This window comes from Chaetomium tenue, assembly GCF_020726465.1.
Source record: "Chaetomium tenue strain MPI-SDFR-AT-0079 chromosome Unknown F5144scaffold_2, whole genome shotgun sequence".
NCBI lineage: Eukaryota > Fungi > Ascomycota > Sordariomycetes > Sordariales > Chaetomiaceae > Chaetomium > Chaetomium tenue.
The window spans coordinates 1644519-1661157 of NW_027117330.1; the positions used below are offsets into that span (position 1 = coordinate 1644519).

At 57.6% G+C, this 16639-nt stretch overlaps 7 protein-coding genes and 1 non-coding gene across 8 annotated transcripts; 4 read left to right on the forward strand and 4 right to left on the reverse strand.

Annotated features, from left to right (window-relative positions):
• The first annotated feature begins 216 nt into the window (after positions 1 to 216).
• On the forward strand, positions 217 to 1639 carry F5144DRAFT_105658 (uncharacterized protein). Its single transcript, XM_066782103.1, has 2 exons — positions 217 to 638; positions 693 to 1639. Exons 1-2 carry the CDS (start codon positions 442 to 444, stop codon positions 1381 to 1383), a joined length of 888 nt encoding a protein of 295 aa, XP_066646209.1. The 5' UTR covers positions 217 to 441; the 3' UTR covers positions 1384 to 1639.
• A 202-nt stretch (positions 1640 to 1841) lies between these two features.
• Positions 1842 to 1936, forward strand: F5144DRAFT_t40. The gene has a single exon. It is a non-coding gene; the product is annotated as a tRNA-Ile (tRNA).
• A 228-nt stretch (positions 1937 to 2164) lies between these two features.
• F5144DRAFT_105703 (WD40 repeat-like protein) lies at positions 2165 to 4926 on the reverse strand. The gene is made up of 3 exons (XM_066782104.1): positions 4173 to 4926; positions 3708 to 4119; positions 2165 to 3652 (listed from the first exon to the last, which is right to left on the reverse strand). The coding sequence occupies exons 1-3, from the start codon at positions 4807 to 4809 to the stop codon at positions 2269 to 2271; spliced, it is 2433 nt and encodes an 810-aa protein (XP_066646210.1). The 5' UTR covers positions 4810 to 4926; the 3' UTR covers positions 2165 to 2268.
• Positions 4927 to 5611: 685 nt separating this feature from the next.
• F5144DRAFT_561206 (uncharacterized protein) lies at positions 5612 to 7204 on the forward strand. Its single transcript, XM_066788244.1, has 3 exons — positions 5612 to 5686; positions 5762 to 6680; positions 6751 to 7204. The coding sequence occupies exons 1-3, from the start codon at positions 5678 to 5680 to the stop codon at positions 7131 to 7133; spliced, it is 1311 nt and encodes a 436-aa protein (XP_066646211.1). The 5' UTR covers positions 5612 to 5677; the 3' UTR covers positions 7134 to 7204.
• Positions 7205 to 9670, reverse strand: F5144DRAFT_505181 (uncharacterized protein). The gene is made up of 2 exons (XM_066786444.1): positions 9467 to 9670; positions 7205 to 9400 (listed from the first exon to the last, which is right to left on the reverse strand). Exons 1-2 carry the CDS (start codon positions 9621 to 9623, stop codon positions 7227 to 7229), a joined length of 2331 nt encoding a protein of 776 aa, XP_066646212.1. The 5' UTR covers positions 9624 to 9670; the 3' UTR covers positions 7205 to 7226.
• A 125-nt stretch (positions 9671 to 9795) lies between these two features.
• Positions 9796 to 11104, forward strand: F5144DRAFT_626799 (mitochondrial carrier domain-containing protein; the record flags this gene model as incomplete). Its single annotated transcript, XM_066792277.1, has 1 exon — positions 9796 to 11104. The coding sequence occupies exon 1, from the start codon at positions 10160 to 10162 to the stop codon at positions 11102 to 11104; it is 945 nt and encodes a 314-aa protein (XP_066646213.1). The 5' UTR covers positions 9796 to 10159.
• An 80-nt stretch (positions 11105 to 11184) lies between these two features.
• On the reverse strand, positions 11185 to 14832 carry F5144DRAFT_640743 (uncharacterized protein; the record flags this gene model as incomplete). Its single annotated transcript, XM_066792748.1, has 7 exons — positions 11185 to 11524; positions 11582 to 12801; positions 12960 to 13059; positions 13113 to 14186; positions 14217 to 14276; positions 14509 to 14567; positions 14799 to 14832. 7 exons carry the CDS (start codon positions 14830 to 14832, stop codon positions 11354 to 11356), a joined length of 2718 nt encoding a protein of 905 aa, XP_066646214.1. The 3' UTR covers positions 11185 to 11353.
• Positions 14833 to 15320: 488 nt separating this feature from the next.
• On the reverse strand, positions 15321 to 16547 carry F5144DRAFT_561218 (uncharacterized protein). Its single transcript, XM_066788245.1, has 4 exons — positions 16209 to 16547; positions 16001 to 16135; positions 15851 to 15937; positions 15321 to 15795 (listed from the first exon to the last, which is right to left on the reverse strand). The coding sequence occupies exons 1-4, from the start codon at positions 16489 to 16491 to the stop codon at positions 15665 to 15667; spliced, it is 636 nt and encodes a 211-aa protein (XP_066646215.1). The 5' UTR covers positions 16492 to 16547; the 3' UTR covers positions 15321 to 15664.
• Positions 16548 to 16639: the final 92 nt, after the last annotated feature.

Here is a 16639-nt window from a genome sequence, read left to right on the forward strand (position 1 = left end):
TGACGTATCCGATGACTTATAACGGCCAAAATGATGGACAAAGACGGGCTACAAGAAAGCGATGGCCACAACTCGGTGATGGACGCTTATTCTGTAGGAGTTTCGCGATTCAAGTTGGATTGGAGGATTGGGGGCCAGGTGGGTTCAGGTGCACAGACCAGACGGATTCTTGCATTCTGGCAGCTGCTTGTTATTCGTAACAGCCTACCTACGTAATGCGTAATACGGTATTAGCCGGGGGTGAGACTGTAACCGACCGGCGCCATCAACTCCAACCGAAGAAGTACCAGGTTGCCATTTGCGCTCACTAGACATCCGCTGCTTCCGCCGACCCCAGTTCTTCTCTTTGCAGCTACCTCCGGCGCCAGCGACATTTCAATTTGTTGCGCATCGCATTTTCAACTGCTCGCCTTCAAACCCGAGCCTCGCGCAACCGGCGCCATGTCGAACCCCAACGCCCTCCTCCTTCTCGCCGACCACATCAAACTGTCCCTCCTCGAGCAGCAGCGCGCAAAGACGCTCAACCTCCGCCGCGACTCACAAGATGGCCACATTTCACGTTCCCTCGACCAATTCCGCGAAGGCCTGGAGGCTCTCGAAAAGGAACAGCTACGGCTAGAAGAAGCAGGCGACGAAGCGTACGTCCCCTTCCAGCATCTCTCAAAACTACCCACCCTCTAACAACCCCCCAGCAAAGCCTCCTCCCTCAACGACACCCTCTCCTCCCTCCGCAAACAATACGCCGACCTCACCACCCAATTCGGCGGCTACGCTTCGAACGGCACCACCTCCACCCTCACCCACCCCAACGACCCCTCCCTCGCCGCCGACTTCGCCCACGCGCAATCCTCGCACTCCGAGCCCTCCCCACCAACCCCCCCACCAGCCGACACCAAACCAGCCGCCGCCAAAAAAGCCGTCCGTTTCTCCTCCCCCTCCACGGACCTCGAATCCCAAGCCACCCGCTCCAACAACCCCAACAACAACCCCCTCTTCCCCTACCGCGACAGCCCCTCCCTCTCCGACGACGACACGGCCGGCTACCGCGACCACATCGCCACGCAAAACCTCTCCAACACGCAAATCCACGCCTATCACCAACAGGTGCTGCACGAGCAGGACGCGCAGCTGGACGCGCTGGGCGCGTCCATCGCGCGCCAGCGCGAGCTGTCCATGCAGATCGGCGACGAGCTCGACGACCAGGTGCTGATGCTGGACGAGAGCGAGCGGGCGATGGACCGGCAGACGAATGCGCTGGGCCGGGCGCGCAGGCAGATTGGGCGCATTGCGAGGGGCGCGGCGGAGAGTGGCGAGGGGAGGCAGATGACGGCGATTGTGGTGCTTATTATTGTGTTGGTGTTGTTGATTGTCATTTTGAAGTGAGTGGTGGCTGGCTGGCTGGCTGGCTGGTCTTGCTTGAGTGGGGGTTGGCTCGTTTTGCTGCGCCATGTCAGGGGTTCGAATACTGCTGCTGCCGCCGGAGCAGGGCTCGGTGGGGCTGCTCCTGCGGGCGGGGAATCCGAATATCTGTGTATACCGACATGGGCTGGGCGGGCCGTTTTGATGATTATGTATGGCTTGGTTCGCTCATGGTATGGCGTTTAGGGAGGGCTTGGTGTTCGGGTAGATGACTGCTCGCTAGCTGGCGGTCTTTTGAGTTGTCTTCTGATACACGGTGCGACACAGTAGCACAACGCACGTTTATTCTCCTCCCACTCATTGACATGCAATGCCATACCAGCTAGGGGTATTTTTGGTTGCTGTTATGAGCATCCCTCGAGGTCCGGCAGACTCGTCTCCGCTCATGGACGCTTCATCCGCAGGGTATCATCAATCCACAAGCCCGATTAGCTCAGCTGGTTAGAGCGTCGTACTAATACCGGTTCCACCTGTATATGGTATGCGAAGGTCAACAGTTCAATCCTGTTATTGGGCATTCTCCATTACTTTTGTTTGTACCTGATGCACGTCTGCTTTCTTTTTTGTTTGGGCGCCGGAATGATTCTGAACTTTACATTACCCCTGATTCAGGGGTCAAGCACTCAGCTGTTGGGGGGTAGCACAAGTGATCCGCTCACCACTTCACAATAACCACGACGCGCGCCGCAGCATAAAAACTACGGTTCAATTAATGTAATTGCATCGAATCTGCCTTCTCCCCATCGCCATAGCAACTTACCCTCAACCGAGGTTAGGCAACGCTGTACCCCAACGTTCGTTCCCGCCGCATCCCAAAACCAACTCCCCAACTCCTTTCCGTCCTGCGACTTACCGAATCACCATTCCCTCCCGGTCAATCCCCTCCAAGAACTCTAGGATGGGGCTCCCACCAAGCACCCCCGCCACGCCAGCCGTCCCCCTTTTGTCTGCCGCCCAAACCTCGTGAAACTTGACGCTTTTATCACTGGACGCAACAATAATGCAACCTTCCTTTGCGGTGCGACTGTGGTCCTGGACCCCTTTGCGATTCTTTCCGCCCCGAACCTCTCTCCCAACTGGCTTCGCATCGTCGGGCCCGCAGGGGTACGGGATGGCATAGAGCGCGCGGTGCTCGCCAGCCCAGGGGATGGCAGCCACTTGGCGGCACTCTGGCCAAGAAAACACGGCGATGCGTACTGGATGGTCCGGTTGGGCGTAACCGAACGTCGCTGCGATCTCGCGTCGAGTTGTAGACCAGATAAGGCTGGTTACCTGGGCAGAGACCGAGATAGAAGCCAGTGCGGCGCCGGACCCGGTGTGGAAAAAGTGGATGCACTTGTCATTGGAGCCCCCGCCGGTGGCTACCAGACTGCCTTGCCAGGGGCAGAATGCAATAGCCTTGACCGCGGCACCGTGAACCCACCGGTGCTTTTCCTCGCCGGGACCAATGCGTGTGACTAACTGGTAAGGAGCGCTTTGCGTGACCTGAACCTCGGTTCCCGCCTCTGATAACTCACTCAACCCGTGGGCATGGGCCACTGTTGATGACCCAACTTGGTCCTCGTGGTCGGAGTGACGGGTTGGCCGGTGGGCTTCGAGAACCTTGGCGGTTTCGAACAGACAACAAATGTTGTCATTCCCTCCTGTGCCAAATACGTCTCCGTTCTTCGACCACGATAGTCCACATATCTGCTGTGAGTGGACCACGATGCGCGCTAACAACGTCATGTCGCCCGGCCAGTTGTCGCGTTCTACCTCCCATCTCTCTGGCCACTCAACGGCGTAGTAGTAGATTAACCCAGCTTCGTCACCGACGAGGAGGTCCTCGTTTTTGACAGGAATGCCGGGGTTAATACGGCTTCTAGAAGGCCGGATGGTGCACACCGGCTTCCAGCTTAGACAAGCAACGGCGGAGGGTTGAATAACGTCAAACCGGGGTCGCGGAGCGGAACGTGGGGCAGATGTATCTGGATCGTCGTATAACGACAGTAGGCCCAGCGTATTGTCAGACCTTCCGAAGGCCAAGATGGATTTGCATCCCTCCGCTGATGAGAATGACAAGCTGGTCAGATAGCAATCGGGATCGATTCCAGCATTGAGCATCTGCACCCCCCGGGTTTCCGACCACCCGTAAAGGAGGTTACCCAGACCAACTGCCAGCGTACGGGAGGTTGGAGAGTACGCCAATATGGAGCAGTAAAAGTCATCTCGCAAATTCGGAGCGTCGAGTACCCTGTGAGCGTCAGCATGCCCTGACAGCCAGGCCCGAGGAGGGCTTGCAGACTCACTTGAATGGAGCAGTCGGCAGTGCTCGATTTCCGAGTGGCTTTTGGGGCTTGGGAATAGGTCCATCGTTGATCCACTCTGTCCCGCTCCAATGCGAAGGGAAGTACCCTGGCTTTGTACAGTGGCCGTTACGGTAGACGGGCCGGTTGACACCAAGGATACGCTCCGCCCGGTCGAGGCCAAGGGCAGCCGCGAGTCGGGCCTTATGTTTCTCTACCTCCTCCTCGCTTCTCGGTCTCGCGGTTGGGAAAGTGGTTCGGAAGAGAGGGGCGTTGGTTCCACTTCTGACCAGTTGGCCACGACCGTTGTTAACTGCGGTCCCTCCTAGGCCAACAGTCCAGGCTGTGCTGACATCGACCTGGGCGTCGTTTCCATCTATACTATTTTGGTCAAGCGGGCCAAGCACATTGCCCACTACGCAAGGTCAGCACCAAACGCAGCATAGTATGCACCTGGGCTTGGCTGACCTTCATTCCGGCTCGCAACAGCTTCGGCGCGTGACCGAGATCGGGATTCGGGCGCTAGGGGTGTCACGACCCTTCGGCGGTAGACAAAGGGATCTTCGGTGGTTGCGCTATGTCGGATAAGCCGCTCGCTTGCCGTTAGCTCCTGCGGTGGTTTGCTAGTCCTGAACCTTTCCGAAGTAGTTCTTTCCTGAGATCTCCCAGGAATAAAGCGATCGAAATAGCGTGGGGAAGCCTTATTAAAACCCCGTTGCGGAAACCTGGCACGTGGGAGGGAGTAAAACGAAGCTGGCAAGGCTGGACGGGTGCGTGGCGCCCGTTGCGGAAGCGTGGCCGACCGCCTGCGGAGATGCCCTGTTTCTTGAACAGCTGTGGGCGAGGTGAGAAAAACAGACCGGAAGTCTGTGAGTGAGTTCTCAACGTCACTGGTGAGGAACGGGTCGTCCGAGTCGGAGTGGTTCCCATCACAGTGGTTCTGGAAATCTGCCACAGGCTGCGTATTCTCCTTAGAGGGTCTCGGTGTCCAAGGTATTGGGGAGGCAGAGCCATAGCCAGAATCCAATGGACTTGGCGGGTCAGGCGAGCTTAATGCATGGCGCTCACGGCGGAACAGGGGGCGGAAGGGAATGGTCGGTAGCATGGTCCGCGAGCGATCGACTGGTTGATAGGGCTGCTAGTCCCTAGTGTGCGCCACCAGATCCTCACCGTGGCCTGGGATGAGAGAAGACGAATAAATGAGAAAATGGGGAGAACAAATGGGAAGGCAGCCGAGACAAACGAATGCGAAGCCGAACCCAACCTTCTCGGTCCGAGAAGGGTTGATCAGCGAGGTCTCTTGACGTCCACCATGGCAAGATGGGTTGCAAGAACCGTACTCAGAGTGGCAGCGTATCTATAATGAGGTGAGACAATCCTGGCGGATAACCCAGATCTGAGGCGGTTTTGCAATGGGCGTATCAATGTTTGCCGAATAACATAGGGAAGTTAGAACTTGGAGGTGAAGTTGGTAGTCAACAAAGCATGACATATTTTCGGGAGGAAGTTTGATGGAGAGCGGAAGGCAAGAACTTGGAGGCGTGACCTAATCGAAATAACTTTCTGTTCAATGATGGCAGGCTCGACCTGGGGGGGTCCGGAGAGCGAAGGGTAGGGACGCTACTTGCACAACCGACTCTAAGCCGACAATCAGAGTTACAAGCATGGTTTTTGGGCGGCCAATCGAGGAAGTAGGTCTCAAATTCAGTCTATATCCAATAACCGCTCGAGTTATGATCTTTCTCTGGCAGTGTTGTTTGCCCTGGATTGTTGAACAGGAGTAAAAGGAGGAAGAGCTCGGACGAGGTGCCATGTCGTGAGATACAAAACCAGGGTAACTAAGGGTTAGGGTCTCTATCGATACCCCCACCTTCCCATTGCTGACGAACCAGGTCCCAGTCGTCACTCCCACTAACAAAAACACGCCGACGACCTTGCGACAAGCTTCCCAGATTGCCTCCAGGTGGAAGATAATGGCCGACGTAAGAAATCGTCGTTTGTTTTTGATTCCTCCACAGTTTTACCGGGATGTTGACTGATAGCAAGGGCGCTTCCAGCAAGGCGGATCCCAACACGGCATAGCCCGCACCTCGCGTGTGCGCACTGACGAACAGCGACAACGCGACCTCGACCGCATCGCCAAGTACCGCGAACTCGAGGACCAGGTGCGCGCACTCACGGCCAAGGGCGACTACAGCTCTACCGTCTTCCAACTCACCTCCAAATTGCTGCGGCTCAACCCGGAATACTACACGATATGGAACGCCCGCAGGCGCTGCCTAATCTCTGGCTCATTCTCAAGACCATCAGCTGGGTCATCATGCTCGAGGGAGTCCTCGACTACTTCTCCTACCGCCACTACAGCACCCTCTTCCACCAACTACTCGTCGTCATCCTCGGCCGCGACCCAGCCCGCCCCCAGCTCCCCGACAGCCCCGAAAGCTGGGCGGAGTGGTACAACAGCTGAAGCCAGCACCACCACACCGGATGCTCCGGAAACCGATGAATCTGCCGCCACAGCCGCCGCAACAGAAGCAGCCGCAGCAGCAGAGACCCAAGACCTCTCCGTTCTCAAAACCGAGCTCGCCTTCACCATCCCCCTCCTCCTCGAATCGCCCAAATGCTACTGGATCTGGAGCTACCGACTATGGCTCCTGCAACAAGCGATCGCGCGGCTGCGGCCGGCGGTCGCGCGCGGGGTGTGGGAGGAGGAGCTGCTGCTGGCGTCGAAGATGTTGGGCAAGGACCGGCGCAACTTCCACGCTTGGGGCTACCGGCGGCACGTGGTCGCGCAGCTGGAGAGCGCCGCGCTCGGCGGCCGCAGCCTCGTCGAGCCCGAGTTCGCCTACACCGACAAGATGATCCGCACCGACCTGTCCAACTTTTCGGCTTGGCATAGTCGGAGCCGGTTGATCCCGCGCCTGTTGGATGAGAGGGGCGCGGATGCGAAGGCGAGGCGGGCGTTTTTGGATAATGGTATAGCTTCTCTCTCCTTCCCATGTTTGGTGATTGATGGGAATGGCTTGGCTAACATGGGTGCTTAAAGAGCTTCAACAAATCCGCGAAGCCATCAACGTTGGCCCCGAGGACCAATCGCTGTGGTACTACCACCAGTTCCTCGTCCTCAACCTTGTCGCTCCGGATAAACACCCCGCCATGACACCCGACTTCACGCGCGAGGACCGAGTGGCGTATCTGACGAGGGAGATTGACGAGATCAAGGAGCTGGTAGAGGACTATGACGACGTGAAACTGATTTACGAGGCGTTGTTTGAGTACACAGTCTACTATTCCCAGCTTGAAGAGAGGCAACCGACGCCGAGTGAGCGAGCGGACCTAGTAACATGGCTAGGAAAGTTGAGGGAACTGGATCCCATGCGCAACGGGAGATGGGCCGATCTGGAGAGGGAATATAACTTGAATGAGTGACCATGCACGTCACAGTATTTTTACATAATACAATTGAACCTCTGATTAAGGGTATATATTTACGAGACATTCAGCGCCGCAAGCAGTGAATATTCAGTGGCCGAGTCTCCTCGATTCCCCGACCCCCTTCCAGCGTCGTCTCGAAGGGCGCGTCCCTCTCCCAAGCTTTATCCACCGATACGAGCGCCTCACACGCTCCCTCAACTCTCTCCTCCCAATCCTCCGCCCGCCAAGCTTGCTGAGTCTCAACAACTCGCAGTCCACCTTCCGATACCTCACCTCCCACCTCAACCAGTGATCCAGCCCGGGCAAGCACACCCCCAACGTCGGCAAGGCCAGCAGCTGGAGCTGCTCCCTGCTCTTCAGATCCCGCTCCCAGTCCCACCAGTCCGTGTGCACGTCGCTCAGGGTTCTCGGTTTTGTCTGATGGGCAGGCTCCGTCTCACCAGAGTCCGTCTCGCCAGAGTCCGTCTCGCCGGCCTCCGTCTCGCCCGTCTCAGTCTCGTGGGTTGTCACTGCCACACTAACTTCGCTCAGAGCCTGCCCCTGATCTAGAGCCTGGCCCTGACCCGAACCCTGACCCATCCCCGGCCACCACCCCCCACCCCCCAACAACCCCGCCACATCAACCGTCGCATAAATCCCCGGCAGTGTATACCTCGTCTTCCCCGGCGCGTACCGCCTCAACACCGCCGCAAGCTCCTTCCTCTCCCTATCCCCCGCGAGTGCCTCCCGAAAAGGTTTGTAGTGCTCAACCTCAAAGGGGGCGACGCGGATGCGGCACGGCAGGCGGTGCAGCAGGCGGATCCAGAAGCGACCATCGAAGGCGCGGGTGCCGGACCAGCCTGTTGTCTTCCAAGCGGAGGGGGGGCGGCCCACCCGTCGGTTGAAGGTGGTTTGGGGCCGGGGGAGGTTGGAGGCGTGCGGGGCGCGGGAGAGGAGCCAGCGGGGGGGGGGGGTTGCGGGGTTGGGGAGGGGGGTGAAGAGGACGGAGCAGATTACGTAGGGCTTGGGTGGGGGTGGTGGGGGGGAGGATGGGTCGGTGAGGGAGGGGAAGAGCATCGAGACGAGGTGGGTGAGTTGGGCGGGTTGGCTGAGCTCGCGTTCGGGCGTTACCATGGTGAGGAGGCGCCGGATGAGCAGGGCGGCGATGTGTTGGTAGTGGGCGGTGCGGCGTTGGCGAGCGGCTGGTGATGTGGAGGACCGCCGGGGGCGGGAGGGGAAGGAGAGTTCCGGGAAAGTGACGACGGCAGTGCCGGTGTTGGGCACGAATTCGTGGACTAATACTCGCTCAAGGAGCCGCTCTGCCTCGGCTTCCTCGTAAGCAACCCGTTTTTGGCATCGTTCCGTGAGTCGGAGGATGGAAGGTTTCTGCAGTGCCACTGGCAGTTTGTGGTTTTGGCGCATGTACCGGACAGAATTCCTCATCGTTAACGTCCGGTCGGCGTTGGTGTGGTCCTCAAACCAGGGGATCTTGTTCTCGAGACAAGTGGCGATCAGCCGGTCTTTGCTGAAACTCAGGAGCGGCCGATAAACCATGACTCCGCCGTCCTCCAACTCCAACGGTACCAGGCGAGGGGAACGCTTGCTACCCGTGGCGATGCCGTCGTAATCATCCAGGTACGCAATGCCAAGGTCAGTTGTCAAACCTGCCTCGATCTCCCTAGCGATGACAGCGGGGTCAACTTCTTTCCTCAGACCTCTCCTCAGTTGTTTCCGCTCTCGATCATTCGGGGCAATGTTATAGAAGGGGTCCCGACTCCGCTGGTCGTCAATAAAGCCGCTCTGGTACACGCCGTGTAGGTCATAACATTCCGGTATGTCAACCGCCGGACGCATTCCCTGCAGTCCGCGGTACCCATGGCCAGAGAGCAGTCTCATCATGACGGTTTCGTACTGGTCATCCTCGTGGTGGGCGGTGAAGAGGGTGGCCATCTGTCCAACTTTGCAGAACGTGCCGAGTCGGCGGTAGCGGAGGTAACGGGCGAGGGTTTCGATGTTGGGCACATCGTTGGGGCGAGTACCCTCTGGTAATACCTCGTCCCAGCTGATCCTCACAACGTGCGACTTCACGCCCAACTTCCTAGTCGCCACGGCAACATTGTCGGCCTCGATAGCGCTGCCCTCGCGCAAGTCATGGTTGACGATGATACCGCACGGGCTGCTGATAGCGTGGTCAACAACCTTGAACCACTGGTTCGTCGGTCTGATCTTGGAGCAGAGATAGGCTAGGGCCATGGAATCAACGCCACCGCTAATTGCCAGGGCTGTGCGAGGTTAGCATAACATCCTGAGTATGGGGGGATGAATATGAACATAAGGGGTATAATCACCAATTGGGCGTTGAGCGCGCGAGCGCGCTTGTGGAAAGCGCGGGACGCATGTGGCTGCCAGGGCGTCGAGGAACTCATGGGGAGTGATTGCCCGCGCGCCGCGGTGCAGAACGGGCGGTATCGTGGTCATTCCATCACAGGACAGCTTCAGGACCATCAATGAGATGTGAATGGGAAAAGTGAAGAGAACTGCCAAGTTCAGTGGGTCTCTGGAGCAACTGTAAGGTACAGTAATGTACCGGGCTGAGGCGCGGCTTCAGCACCGCTCCAGGGGAACAGTTAGTGAGCCAAGACCCTAAACCCTGACCATGACCTCACAAGTCTTCGGTCCCTGCCGGAATCGGCGGCTCAGCTCGGCCTAAAAAATATCAGAATATCGCAACACCACGCCTCAACACCACACTCAAATACCGACTCATCTCGATACCACCATGACCCCATAACTGCTATTCGCGGTTACTAAACAGCCCCAGCCCTCCTGCCAGCTATTGGCCCACCACCGTCGTGCCAACCTTCCACCGACCCAGCCGAACCACGACCCCATATCCCCGACCCGTTTCCTCCTCAACAAAGCCACTATTAGTCACACACCTCTCACCCGGAAACAACTACCTCCATAACCACCACGACCCAACCGCGCCACCTCCCCGCGTTCCAAAGAAATAAGAAGAAAAATAGACCAGAAAAACAACCATGGCCACAACCCCCGCACCCCCGCCCTTCCAAACCGCCCTCCTCGCCGGCGCCCTCGCCGGCACCACCGTCGACCTCTCCCTCTTCCCGCTCGACACGCTCAAAACCCGCCTGCAATCCTCCGCCGGCTTCTTCGCCTCGGGCGGCTTCCGGGGCATCTACCGCGGGGTGGGGTCCGCCGTCGTCGGCTCCGCCCCCGGCGCCGCCTTCTTCTTCTGCACCTACGAAGCGAGCAAATCCTTCCTCGCCTTCTCGCCCACCTTCTCCTCCCACCACGGCGGCGGCAACCAAGCGCTCATCCACATGCTCGCCGCCTCCGCCGGCGAGATCGCGGCCTGCGCGGTGCGCGTGCCGACCGAGGTGGTCAAGCAGCGGGCGCAGGCCGGGCAGCACGGGGGCTCGTCGCTGCGGTCGCTGCGGCATATTCTGGGGCAGCGTGGGGCGGTGGGGGTGGTGGGTGTGTGGCGGGAATTGTATCGCGGGTGGGGGATTACCGTGATGCGCGAGGTGCCGTTTACGATCTTGCAGTTTCCGCTGTGGGAGGCGCTGAAGGGGTGGGGGCGGGAGAGGAAGGTCAGGGTGGGGAGGGGGTTGTTTGGGGATGTGAGTGTGCATCCGGTTCATGTTGTTGCGGGGGGTGCCGGGGGTGTTGGTGTGGTGGGGGAGGTCAGCGCGGCCGAGTCGGCGCTGTATGGGAGTATATCGGGCGGGGTGGCGGCGGCGGTGACGACGCCGTTGGATGTGCTCAAGACGAGGGTCATGCTGAGCTCGCAGCGGGAGAGCATGGCGAGCATAGTGCGGACGATACTAAGGGAGAACGGGGTCAGGCCGTTCTTTGCGGGGATCGGGCCGAGGGTCATGTGGATTAGTGTTGGCGGCGCGATATTCTTGGGCAGCTACCAGTGGGCGGTAAACGCGCTGGAACAAAGCAGGCTGGTAATATGAGAGTCGGTTCCTGTGCCGGATCACGAGCGGTTTGACATCCACATCATGACGGGGGACCACCGAGGCGCGTCCGACTTGTTTCGACAACCCTGCAGAACTGCCGGAGGCTATCTAAGCCGACATACCTATGTACAATACAAAACAAGACTAATACCCCGAATAGACACAAACGCCGGCGGCTTGCTAACACCACCTCACTCGACGCCAACGAGCAGACCACCCTCCGCGGCTCCTTGATGTCAGCCCACACTATGCAGCCGGCGCCGCCGCTTCGGACTCGTCCGTCGTCGCTTCCACCTCCACGGGAGGCGGCATGGGGATCTCCTTGCGGCCGTTGGCCTTGTAGTGCAGGACGATATCGTTGCCGCCCCTCCAGGCGTGCGTCCGCAGGGTCGCCAGCGTCATTTTGAGCGGCAGCAACTAGAAGAAAGCATTAGTCCCCGAACCAGCCCACCAACACCCAAGAGCCAAACTTACCCGATCATTACAATACAGCTCCAAATACTCCTCCGGCTTGAGCGCATCCGGCGCAGGCTCCTGGCCCTCCGGGACAGGATCAATGCGCTCGGCAACATACGCCAAGATCTTCTTGACGCGCAGCATGCGGTTGGCGTTCAGGCGGTTGTTGCCGTCGGCCGAGACGATGGGCGGCAGGGACTCCTTCCACGGGTGCAGCACGAACGAGATCTTAACGGGGTCCTTGAGCGGCAGGGCGTTGAGCAGGAGCACGTCGCCGAGCCACTGCGGCGCGCGCTTCTCGATGACGTCGGCGTCGGCGCCGACCGACGCCACCGTGCCGCGGTACATCTCGGCCGAGCCGCCCGAGGTTTCCTCTTGGATGATGACCTTGGTGCCGGCGGGCAGCTTGAGGACCGGCGTGTCGTTGGCCAGGCTGGGGGTGATCCTGGACTCGACGATCTGGTCCGGGTTTTCGGCCTGCTGCTTCTCGTAATCGTTGTGCATCTTCTGGACCACGCCGAGGAAGTTGTCGTCAAACTCCTTTTCGTGATTCGATGATGACTCCGACTCCTCGGCTCTCTCGTCCAGTACCGCCGGCTTCTCGGCTGTTGTCGTCGATAGGGACCGCCCCAGCTTCTTTGTGCCAAAGGACATATTCATGCGGAACTTCTTGCTGAACATGGTGGCGGCTGGTTTTCCGTTGTCTTTGTCTTTATCCTTGTCCTTGTCCTTGTCTTTGGCATCCTTTTCCTTGCCGCCGTTCTCACCAGGAGTTTTGGCTGCCTTCTCCTCAGCCGGCGGAGCCTCTGCGGCGGGTGTCTGTGCTGGTTTGGGGGCTCCATCTGGGCTCTGGATTGCGTCTGAAAAGTAGTCTTCCCTGTCCTGCGACGGCCTGCTGACTTGGGACGACCGCTTGTCGACGAGGGGGCTAAGAGGCGACGTGAATCCTTCGAGTGCCGGTGGTCCCGGGGAGCCAGGAGTGGCCAGCCCTATTCCGAAGCCCGGTGTCATGGGAGGGTACTGTGATCCGTGGGCTCGCGGTGTCGCCGAAGATAGGTCCGCCGGACCCCAGCCTGGGTTGGAAGGAATGGATATCGCTAGCGGTGGCGCTGTCCTACCCGCTGCTATCCTCTTGGTGGCGCCTTGGTTTATTTTCTGCCTAAACGCCTCATCCCGCCGGATTTCTTCGTCGATGAGATTGGCGAATAGGTACCTAAGCACCCATTTTCCGAGGTTGACTACAAATGTCAGCATCTCAACGTAGCTAAGCCGGACTGGGACGTACTCCTTTGGTCTTCGCGGAATTCTACGGGCTCCTCAAGAACCAACTCGTCGGCGTACATCTCGGCGTCGAAGCAGTTGTAGGGCTCCAACACGACCGTCAAGTTCCCTGAACTAATGTCGATCAAGCACCAGGGAGCAACAGCCTCCCGAGTGTTGACCTCGGGCTCCACATCTTCGAGGTGACGCTTCCCAAAGCTTTTGACAGGACGGCACTGCGGAAGTAGTTAGCACCAAGGATATCTCATACGAAGGATGATCATTTCACCTGGATTAGATCCCACATCAAAACATCGCCCGCAGTATCCAAAGTCAGGACACGCCTCCTGTCGTTCAACAACTTGTGCTTAACCAAACCAAACTGCCCTTCTATGGTCTCTTCTGGCACATGGTGGATCGGCTCAACGATGCTGACGGCATGCTCCGTGAGCTCCGAGACACTCCGAGTCAACCCCGGGAGGGAAACCTCATCGTCCCGGCCGATGACTAGCTGGAAAGGCGCCGTATTCGATATGCGGAGAATAGACTTGGCCGGGATCGTGGGTGCCGTAGAATCGCTTGGCGGAGCTACGACAGCAACCGTGTCCTTGCTCTGCACCGTCACCAACGATGCCCGGTGCTGCTTTGGGGCCTCTGAAAACCGCACGCTGACGCTTGTGTCCACGTCCTTCCACCGGTTGATTGACGCCGTGGCCGTTGCCGTCCAGATGCTGTCGTCCCAGGTCACCATCTTGCTAACGCCATCATTCTCCTTCGCAACTGCCACGGACAAGCCCTTGTCCATGTCGCCCCCGGTGTCACGAACGTCTGTCTTGACCACCAGCCCGGATCGGTCACTGCTGTAGAAGATGTCAAGGCCCGGGTCATCCGAGAAAAGGGCCCATACACTATGGTCGTGCATTGTCAGGGTATGCATGCAACGGCCAGCTGTAACACTCCAAACCTTGACGGTCTGATCTGAGCTAGCCGACAGGACCATATCCCCAGACTCGCTGATCAGAATGGCGCGGATGGTGTCGGTGTGGCCGACAAACTTGGTGATGCGCTGACCAGACCTTGGGTCCCACAGCCGCACAATGCTCTCGGGACCGCCGTTGGCTAGGATGTTGTGGGTGACGCCCAACGCGTACACGCTACCCTTCTGTTCCACTTCCTCGCCACGGACATCAATCTCGAGCGTTTGGCCAGCTCCCGACAGGTCCCAAAGGGAAATCTTCCGGTCCAGCCCCCCTGAGGCTACCCAGGGGGTGGACTGGCTTGGCGTGGCGACGCACTTGACATAGTCGGCGTGCTGGCCGATGGTGACGGGCTCTAGGGCATCGCCAGCAAGAGGTCGCCAGGCCTTGACCAGGAGGTCTGAGGAGGCTGACACCAGTGTGCTGTACTTCTGGGCAAGGGCAATGTCGTTGATCCAGTGGGTGTGTGCTTGAGTCTGGGCACGAAATCGGGTAATGGTCTTTGGCCTGCTGTTGGTTTGGCTGGTGTCAACAACAGCGGAGTGCCCACCAGTGTTGGTATGAAGGGTGTTATTCAGGTCCCAGGCGCAGATGACACCGTCTCGCCCACCAGAGTAACTGCAGGGTGTCAGCAAAGTTGGCAAAGTTATGAGATAATAAATAACTCCATCGTGACCTAACTCACAGGATAGCATTGTCGCAATCGACGGCTAAGCCATTGACCCCCAGTCGATGGCCACCGGGTGAGGAATTAGGGGCTTCAAGGACTGGAACAAAACAAGTAGGTTAACAACAACACAATGCCAGATCTGTGATTTGATGTCCCACACAACTCGGTTGATATAGCAGATGCCCCAAGGCGACAAGTCTAAAACAAAGACATCCCTTCTCCCCAACGCGACCTGTTGACACTCGAGCACGTGTGTGTGTGTGGGTTTGGTTGAGGAGGCCAAGACAGCCAATGCAATGCACAACAATAAAAAGAGGAAATAACCAACCATAGCTTATCCTTTGGCGCGCCTTCTTGGCCATGTTTAAAATGGGCGATTAGGTGTGAGACGGTCATGCAAGGGCAGAGTGAATGGTGAGAGCGCCGAGTCTTGTGCGATCCGCCGAGAGTTCCGAATTTGAGACCAAGACCAAGGTGCAAGGTTATGAAGCGATAGGAGACTCGGCCTGAGATGAAAATTCGCACCAATCCATGCGAATTTCTTGAAAAGAGGGATTAAGACAATTAAAGGAGCAAACGATGGAGGGTTTTGGTGCTAACTTGGAGAGGTGGAAGGTGCAGCCAAACACCAACACCATGGCCGTTGGGGAGCTGTCGCCAAGAATCCCCAGAGGAGCAGAATGCGACCCTGAGCATCTTGGCACGTGGGAAACCCACAACCTTCTTGGGGTCCTTCGAACGGCGCCTTCAGGGGGATGAACGGGCTGAAGCGGGGTAGAGTAGAGGGCTCGTGGGGCAGCCGCGGGGTCCTCTGGCGCCGGAATTCCGGAAACATGTTAACAAGGCCCCACAAAATCCGACTTCATGTCCTCTCTCACTGGAACGACAGTCTAAATGTTCATTCAGAAAGGATCGTACAGAGATTGCCATCGAAAACAAAGCTGGTTTTTCTCTGTTGTTTAGCCAGTGTCATCACAGTTAGATCAGGAAGTTGGCCCATCTTGTATAGGCATCAAATGCTGTGATCTGAACTTGCCCGACGGGCCGACAACAACAAAGTCTACCAGACTTCCTTGCTTACAACCCACTCAACGCTATGTCTTCATTGTACAACTCAAAAACATGTCGAGGTGCCATTCAAGCTGGCCACCATCCCCGCCACTTTTAGCTTCAGCAGCGAATCAGCGATTATGGCTATTGGGCCTTCCATCTCTCATCTGCCTCATCCGGCAAGGCTTCTGGAAAAGGATGGTTCTCTAACCAACTATCTACCGTCTCCTTCTTGGCGTGACGCTCATAGAATTCATTCAGAGAGCGGTTCAAGTCTATCTCGTGTCAGGGTGGCATTTCCAAAGACAACGTGGATCAAGATTTACTCACCCTCCAGAGACATGCCGTGTGATGGTTGCAAGGAGAACCGGGATATGTACTCGTTAATCAAGATGAGGTGGCTGGGAATAGGGGTTCCTGGGCGACAATTGTTAACTCTGTAAACAGATATTGCCCCGAGGGACGGGAACTCAGCGTTACCTTTAGGGACGGTGTACAAAGAGGGGGCTTCAATATCTTCGCCTTCGTCCTGGCGGTCGAGAACTTCGTCAAAGTATCTGCGGACTAACTCCTGCATCATGAAAGTATTTGGAAACATAACCGCTCCATTCGACACTATCAATTGGTCCAATGTTAATGGTGTATGTCGGTCGGTGGCCCTGGTGCAACCAATGGTCTTAATACTGACTAGATGCCGCGTTCACGGTCGGGTAAACGAGACCATCCTTAGCCACCGTCACGGCCTCCTCGAACAGCTCTTGGGACCGATTATCAGACCCCTTGTGGTCGAAGAGAACCACCTTTTTTTGAGGGGAATAGTAGTGTAGTGTGGCAGGGAACGAGGAATAGATTGCTTTCACCGAAAAATGGCGCCCAGACGAACAAGGTGACCGAGCGGTTCGAGTGAGTTTTGAAGTCTTTAATAACGGGCTACAGAGACTCCGAGTTGAATTCAACGGGTGACGAATCATCTTGTCAGCTTGGTGGGTGGATGGATAGTGGTTGAGGATCGCTTGCAAAGTTGCAGGAAGAAGCCGGGTGGTGGCTCCCAAAACGCGTCGCGATACTGTAGGTATTGTATAACCTGATTGGTCAAGTATTAGAGAACCAACTCCACTT

Bases quoted from the DNA above. Each gene is read 5' to 3' on its own strand.
- F5144DRAFT_105658 (XM_066782103.1), top strand. From the start codon at position 442: ATGTCGAACCCCAACGCCCTCCTCCTTCTCGCCGACCACATCAAACTG. The intron at 639-692 runs GTACGTCCCCTT...ACAACCCCCCAG, and splicing joins GAAGAAGCAGGCGACGAAGC to CAAAGCCTCCTCCCTCAACG.
- F5144DRAFT_105703 (XM_066782104.1), bottom strand. From the start codon at position 4,809: ATGCTACCGACCATTCCCTTCCGCCCCCTGTTCCGCCGTGAGCGCCAT. The intron at 4,120-4,172 runs GTCAGCCAAGCC...GACCTTGCGTAG, and splicing joins TGTTGCGAGCCGGAATGAAG to TGGGCAATGTGCTTGGCCCG. The intron at 3,653-3,707 runs GTGAGTCTGCAA...TGACGCTCACAG, and splicing joins CTGCCGACTGCTCCATTCAA to GGTACTCGACGCTCCGAATT.
- F5144DRAFT_561206 (XM_066788244.1), top strand. The intron at 6,681-6,750 runs GTATAGCTTCTC...GGGTGCTTAAAG, and splicing joins GCGGGCGTTTTTGGATAATG to AGCTTCAACAAATCCGCGAA.
- F5144DRAFT_505181 (XM_066786444.1), bottom strand. From the start codon at position 9,623: ATGGTCCTGAAGCTGTCCTGTGATGGAATGACCACGATACCGCCCGTT. The intron at 9,401-9,466 runs GTGATTATACCC...AACCTCGCACAG, and splicing joins GCGCGCTCAACGCCCAATTG to CCCTGGCAATTAGCGGTGGC.
- F5144DRAFT_561218 (XM_066788245.1), bottom strand. From the start codon at position 16,491: ATGATTCGTCACCCGTTGAATTCAACTCGGAGTCTCTGTAGCCCGTTA. The intron at 15,938-16,000 runs GTAACGCTGAGT...ATTGTCGCCCAG, and splicing joins TTTGTACACCGTCCCTAAAG to GAACCCCTATTCCCAGCCAC. The intron at 15,796-15,850 runs GTGAGTAAATCT...GACACGAGATAG, and splicing joins ACACGGCATGTCTCTGGAGG to ACTTGAACCGCTCTCTGAAT.